Here is a 7,389-nt window from a genome sequence, read left to right on the forward strand (position 1 = left end):
TCGGGATGTATAATGCATACATCCCTATATAATGCTAACTCCTTCATGAAATGGTAGAAAAATTGGTCGGTGAATCATTACAAAACAAGTCATTTAAAACCAGTGAGCGTGTTTGAGCTCTCAAACGGAGGTTCACAAAATAGTGGAAAGGTGACGCAGCGTGACTGTATTGATTACTGAATCAGCTTCATAAAAGCCACTGCCTGTTGATTAATCTCAGAGAAATGAGTCTTGAACGAGTGAAGCAGTGGCCAGCGCATTATGATTGAAATGAAAGCATCTGTTTTGGATGCATTTGCAGGATCACAGCTTCCCAGACGCTGAAGCCACAATTAAAATACAGAACAGTGTCGGCCGCAGCGCCTTCAATGTGAATCAGCTCACAGTGTTTATTATGAATCAGCGTATTTATTATGAACTAATTACCCACAGAAAACTAAAGCAGCCAACAAACTAATCAGCTGACTGTTCCTGCACTAATCAGAGTAGTCAGCTGTGATGTAAGAGTGACCCTGGTGTAGAATCCAGCGACGAACAGCTTCAAATACCAGCTACCAGCTGCTTCAAAACCTAGCTTGAACTGGTCAAACCGTGTTGAGTATAGAGCTGGTCTGAACTGGTCAACCCAGCTACCAGCTGTTTAAAAACCTAGCTTGAGCTGGTCAAACCATGTTGTTGTATGGAGCTGGTCTGAACAGGTCAACCCAGCTCACCAGCCGTTTCTAAACCTAGCTTGAGCAGTTTGTTTCAGCAGGGGAAGCAGCTCTAGACATGTTACAGTAAGGCCACAGAACGCTACAGATACAATGAACAGAGACTTTGGATGAGCAAACACTGCCCCCTCCTCCCGAAAAGCTTACCAAACTGCACAGTTGCGTTAATCACACTGAAAACATTGTGTGTTTAAGGAGATACTTTGTTCCCCTACCTTTGACCCAGCTTGACATCCTACACAGTGACATTGTAAAAATCCTTTCCCAGAATTCATGCCCCCGCTCCCACGCAGCGTGCCTGTGTGCTGGAGCCGGGCGCCGAGCGGAGAAACGCACGACACACACAAAAACACCGTCTCCTAAAGACTCATTATTACTGCACGGCTAATCGGGCCCTCCTGCTACAAACACCACTGCAATCACAAGGAATGTTCAAGAGGAAAACATTCTCACAGTACTGTACACTTTTCCAAATTATGTGGGAATGCGACTAAACACTGATTATGATAAATCGCCCCCTCCCCCCCACATTGGCTGAAATACTAATAATAATAGAAAATGCTGAAAGCTAATATTATTATTTATTATAATAATAATAATAATAATACAAATTATTATTATTATTATTATTGACGGCTACACATGGGCTGGTTTCACAGAAAGACACAGAAGACTACATTTTGAATGGAGATTCTCTAAATGAAACTCAATTTAGTCCACTACTAAGCCTGATCAGTGTCTGTGAAACCAGCCATTAAAAGTTTACTGCTATATGAAATTATTGTTAACAGTAATTACAATTATTGTTATCGTATGGAGATTCTCTGTACAAAACTCTAGCCAAGCCTAGTGCCTAATCTCTGCCTGACGAACTGGCCCAAAGGCGTCCTCACACAGAAAACGTACTGAGCTCAAGTCTCCATATCCAGATGCAAACACTGCCTGGCAGGACTGCCTTGACTCATTCAAAGACACACATGACACATTCTGGCCTGAACTGATCTGAAAAACCGGCTTTAAAAACCACGTGAGAGAATGTGCATGCAAGTTTCCAGATGAATGTGCAACGCTCTCTATAAACCCACGTTTGCCTTGTCCACCTGACAACAGTTGAGGGTTGAGGGTTGAGGGAGTGTTTTGCTTTATTTGTCTTTAAACTTTGCAGACGCGATGTGAGATGGGCCAAGTGATAAGCGGCCTCACGCACGCAGAAACCACCCTGCTGAAAAAACTGCTCAAGCTAGGTTTTGAAAACCGCTGGTAGCTGGTTGACCAGCTCAGACCAGCTCCATACATGGTTTGACCAGCTCACGCTATGTTTTGAAAACAGCTGGTAGCTGGATTTTACACCAGGGATCACTCCTTGTTTTCTTAAACGACATTGCAGAGTTCACGAGGAGCCTCGCGTCACAGCTGGGGGGGTGGGGGGGGGGGGGGGGGGGGTCAGCCAAAGTCACACCACAGATCTACTCGCCTCTCCGACCCAACATGGCCGACGCCCCAGTAACCACGGCGTCTCTGCCCCTCCCACTCAAACGGGGCCTTTTTAGCCGCACGCGAGGCTCCTTCAGAGTTCAGTCTTCAGTCTTCAGGGTTCAGACAGGGCTCAGGCTCCAGGGTTCAGACTCATGCAGCAGCCGTGCGGGGCGGGGAGAAGACTACAGATGAAGGACGCGCTGGTCACTCTGCAGCAGAATGTAGGAGCTCTGCTTATCTGTGTCCTGCTCTGGACAGGTGAGTTCAGACATTATCCCTTTGAGTGTTTGTGGGGCTGATATAACGAACATTTTCACACGTCCTGCCTCTGGTCGAATCTATACAGCTCTCAGATCAGATGCGTAATTGTTTCGGATTCAAATACTTCCTCACGCTTTACTGAGCTTGTCTGGTGCATTGGAACCTAAAGAAATACTCTCTGCAAACCCCGCCTTCTGATCCTCTGGGTTGGCTCAGTTGCACCAGGCAAGATCAGTTGAGTACAGAAAATAATTAGAATCAAAAACAATTACGGGTTTGGCCCAGGTCTGAAGCTCTACAGTTTATTGTCAACACCGGTAAAGGTTGCTTTTTTTCCGGTATGTTGAAATGTACACTTGCTTTATATTTTCATAAAATGCTTGAATATTAATGATTAAAAAATGCTGTAAAAGAGCCTAAGACCTGCATATTATTTGAGGATAAAGTGTATTATGAAATAGCTATAGACCATAGGATGTCGCCATCCTCTGCAAACACACAACATGCAAGGAACAAGGGGTGATCATGATACAACTGTCCCCACCAACAGTTAAGAGATCATTAAAGTAACAAACAAGTATAACTTTCAAGGTTAACAAGTGTGTTCATTAACTCCAGTGCCTCAACCTGCCTAAATCAAAGTTTGCCATGTAAGCAAACAATGAATCGAGATCCGAAGCGATTAATCCATCGCATCGGTGTAGCTGCGTCGTGATGTTTGCATCGTGATGCACCGATGCTTCATTACACCACCACAAGGAGCGTCCACAATGACGGCTCTCAGTGAGGACACTGCACTCAGACCACACAGAAACAGGTCAGAGTCATCAGAAAGTGGTTTACCGCTGAGAAGCCCAGGTCATGGGATGAGTTTCAATGCAAATATGAAACAATAATGAGGGCAGTGGGGGCTGTTCTAGAACATTCTCACAGGTCGTCAACGTAGAACTGATGACGACTCCTGTCTGAGGAGGGGCCACCAACGCCTAACAAGAGTGTGCCCCCCCCCCCCCCCCACCCCAGGAACCAGCGTAGCCATGGAGACGCAACAGGGCACGGACCTCCCCTCTGCCAGGAAACAGGAAATAACACCCCCCTCCTCCGGGACCCCGTTGTACGACCCCAAACACTCTGCACCCCTCCTTGTCCCTCACCCGAAACAACCGCCCACGGCGTGCTATGACATCATGGACAGCAGCGAATCGGAATGCATGAAGACTCAGATGGGCGTGCAGTACATGGTCACCGTGAACAAGGTGGGTCTGCTCTGTGTGTGTGTGTGTGTGTGTGTGTGTGTGTGTGCGTGCGTGCGTGCGTGCGTGCGTGCGGGTGGGTGCGTGTGTGTGTGTGTCTGGGTCTGCTCTGTGTGTGTGGGTCTGCTCTGTGTGTGTGTGTGTGTGTGTGTGTGTCTGTCTGTCTGTCTGTCTGTCATCGTATATTCCAAATACAACATGGACCCGTTTCACAGATTAAGTTGAGTCCTGGACTAAATTGAGTTTCATATGGAGAACCTCCATTCTAGGATAAGGCTTTATCTGTGTCTGTGAAACTGGCCCTACGTGTTCTTAAACTCCAAACCTCGTGCTTGGACCTCAGAAATGGTAATCTGTTGCCCAAGTGACCTTGTTTATTTGTTTTGCAGAGCATGCTGTATTTCAATATTCACCCCTCCTCCACAAGGGTAACGGGAGTCTGTGGACAGACCACCTCCATCCTGGCCCTAAACTTCACTGGGGGCCATCTTGAGTTCACCTTCCGCAAGGTATGCGCTTGGCTGCCTCACTACGTGCGTCGCGCTGCATGTTCCTCTGTGAAACGCTGCTGCTCTGTGAAACGCTGCTGCTCGTTCCTCTGTGAAACGCTGCTGCTCTGTGAAACGCTGCTGCTCTGTGAAACGCTGCTGCTCGTTCCTCTGTGAAATGCTGCTGCTCTGTGAAACGCTGCTGCTCTGTGAAACGCTGCTGCTCGTTCCTCTGTGAAACGCTGCTGCTCTGTGAAACGGTGGGTTTCCTCACAGGAAGCCGTCGCAGTGGTCCAGCAGAACACTTAATGCTCGTGTGATGGAGGATGACTAAGTGCGGAGGATGACTCAGTGCGGATGAAGTTAACGGTCTGCGTGTGTGAGAATAAAGACCTGGTGGAAAACTTCTCCAACCACAGAGCTGAGGCTGCTACACGCTGCAAAGCGCAGAGAATCCACTTCGACTTCATGTTAAAACTGTTCATTGAGCCACAGCATCAAGGCTGGGTTACACTCCATCGCCGCGACCAGCGAGTGACATCCGGTTTAAACTTCATAAATTACAAATATTTTTAAATGAAACAACGACCATAGTCAATGTTGAGCATCATTAGAACGTGCGTGAACATTCTGCGACTTCAATTGAGTGACTGAGTATAAACCAGCCTTAACTTTCACAAATGTAAAGGATGTTAAGAAATAAAGAAGTTATACATTTTTTAACTCCTCCTTGGGGGTATGTCCTGAAGCGGGATTACTGAGTAAGCTGGAAAAAACCTGGATCCCTTCCAAACCTGGAACACAGACTGAAGTAAACAGAGCTCTTCTGGGTTTTACTCATCCAGCTAACTCAGTAATCCTGCTTCACAGGGCCTGAGGATCAGAGGATAAGCACGACTATCACAATCATGCCTTTGCCAACAGGAAGACAACACGTCATACGTGACCTCAGTGAAAGCCGGTCTGGAGGGGTCTGTCTGCAAGGGCTGCGAGCGTGAGTACAGTGTGTGTTCAGTGTGTGTTCAGTGTGTGTTCAGTGTGTGTTCAGTGTGTGTTCAGTGTGTGTTCAGTGTGTGTTCAGTGAGTTTAGTGTGTGTTCAGTGTGTGTTCTGCGTGTGTTCAGCGTGTGTTCAGTGTGTGTTCAGTGTGAGTACAGTGTGAATACAGTGTGTGTTCAGTGTGTGTTCAGTGAGCTCATAGAGTGTGTGTTCAGTGTGTGTTCAGTGAGCTCATAGAGTGTGTGTTCAGTGTGTGTTCAGTGAACTCGTAGAGTGTGTGTTCAGCGTGTGTTCAGTGTGCTAGTACAGTGTGTGTTCAGTAAGCTTGTAGAGTGTGTGTTCAGTGTGCTTGTAGAGTGTGTGTTCAGTGTGCTTGTGGAGTGTGTGTTCAGAGTGCTAGTACAGTGTGTGTTCAGTGAACTCGTAGAGTGTGTGTTCAGTGTGTGTGCAGTGAACTCGTAGAGTGTGTGTTCAGTGTGTGTTCAGTGTGCTAGTACAGTGTGTGTTCAGTAAGCTTGTAGAGTGTGTGTTCAGTGTGCTTGTCGAGTGTGTGTTCAGTGTGCTCGTAGAGTGTGTGTTAATTATGACAGTAGACTGCGTGTTTGTAGTGCTATTAAGCGTAAGTAGAGATGACTTCTGGCTAAAATAATTAACCTCGTCGAATATCTTACACTGTCTCTAGATCTGCTCTTCAAAGGTGTGAAGACCAATATGAAGTTGTTCGAGGCCCATGCTGGTTTTTGCTACAAGTGTGACACCCAGACAACACTTCCGCTAGCTGCAAACCTCAGCGTCAAGATTATACACGCTCAAATTCAAGCACTGGGAATAACCGACAATAAATTTGGATTGGGTAGGTCTCCTGGTACAATGAATATAAAATAGAAAGTAGTTTGTAAACAGATTATTCCTCCCTGGTCCAATTATTAATCTGAAGGCATTGCGATTCACTAACCAAGTCCGACCCAGTAAAACAGGTGAGGCTTGTTAACTGTGTAATGGACTGATTTAAGGGATCAGTGTGACTGAGCTGTTTTTCTCCTGTTTTCTCCCTGCTTTCGTTCCAGAGGAGGAGTGCTGGCCTGACTACTACAGACGGGTCATGCCCGTGGTGTTGGGGGGCGTGGCCATAGGAGTTTGCCTCGTCGCCTTCCTCACCTACCTGCTGATCCGCGAGCGCCGTCCCCATGGCTACCAGAGAATTTAACGCACCGGCGCAGTACCGCCCCCCCACCACAGGGGGCAGCAGCTACACTGCGGCTGGTTTTTCTTCTCACATCAAAATCAGCCACAAATTAATTCACACCCAAGAAACCAGGGGGGGTACTTCACAAAGCAGGATTACTGAGTCAGCTGGATAGCTGCGCTGAGTTCAGCCTGGAACAGCTGTTTTTGCTTCAGTCCAGGTTCCAGATTTGGAAGGGTTCCAGGTTTTAACTGATCCAGTTAACTCTGCGATCCTGCTTCACGAGACAGGCCCCTGGTTTCTTGTTTTTCTTGCTCTGAATCAGACGCTGGTCTCGAGGTAAAAACATAAAATAGCTGCAGCTCTGCTGGAGCAGGTTTGAGGATCACGGCTACAATAACACCTGCACCTGTCCTGGCTGTGTGGGCTGAGGCCTCCACCTGTCCCGTCTGTGTGGGCTGAGACCTCCACCTGTCCTGTCTGTGTGTACAAAGCCTTCACACAGCCTGACGTGACCTTCACCTGCTGCAGGAACTACAGAGGACACAGGCTTCTCTCACGCAGCCAATCAAATGATGAGGTGAACGAACTGCAGTGTCAACAAAAACACTTCACATTGAGTGTGCTGCTCCATCATCAACTTATAGGTCTTCCGTCCTGGAGGGGGCGCTGTTTCTGCAGGTTTTTGTCATTTCCTTTCAGTTAGCAGCCAAAACAAAAAAGCTTTTCCACTTTAAGAGCTTGTGAAAAGATGTCAGCTCGAACCCTGGAACTCCTATCACACCAGAGATACTCCTCCTGTCAATCAAGCCTGTCTGTCCCAGCTGCGCATAGAGCACTCTTCAGCTGCGATGACTGCGCAGCTCGAACTGAAGCCTCGCAGAGCACCAGGGCATTTTAATGGGCTAAAACCGATGTGGAAAATATATATACAAAGCAAATGAATGTATGATAAAAAGAGAAAGACAAATAAAGGCCAGTCCATTCAACATTTTAATAAATCTATGAATTGGA

General features: G+C 47.1%; 1 protein-coding gene across 1 annotated transcript; it reads left to right on the forward strand.

Annotated features, from left to right (window-relative positions):
• Positions 1-2,303: 2,303 nt before the first annotated feature.
• Positions 2,304-7,389, forward strand: lamp3 (lysosomal associated membrane protein 3). Its single transcript, XM_061239333.1, has 6 exons — positions 2,304-2,447; positions 3,474-3,706; positions 4,093-4,212; positions 5,116-5,185; positions 5,872-6,042; positions 6,257-7,389. The coding sequence occupies exons 1-6, from the start codon at positions 2,342-2,344 to the stop codon at positions 6,394-6,396; spliced, it is 840 nt and encodes a 279-aa protein (XP_061095317.1). The 5' UTR covers positions 2,304-2,341; the 3' UTR covers positions 6,397-7,389.

Source organism: Conger conger, chromosome 4 (assembly GCF_963514075.1).
Source record: "Conger conger chromosome 4, fConCon1.1, whole genome shotgun sequence".
Lineage (NCBI taxonomy): Eukaryota > Metazoa > Chordata > Actinopteri > Anguilliformes > Congridae > Conger > Conger conger.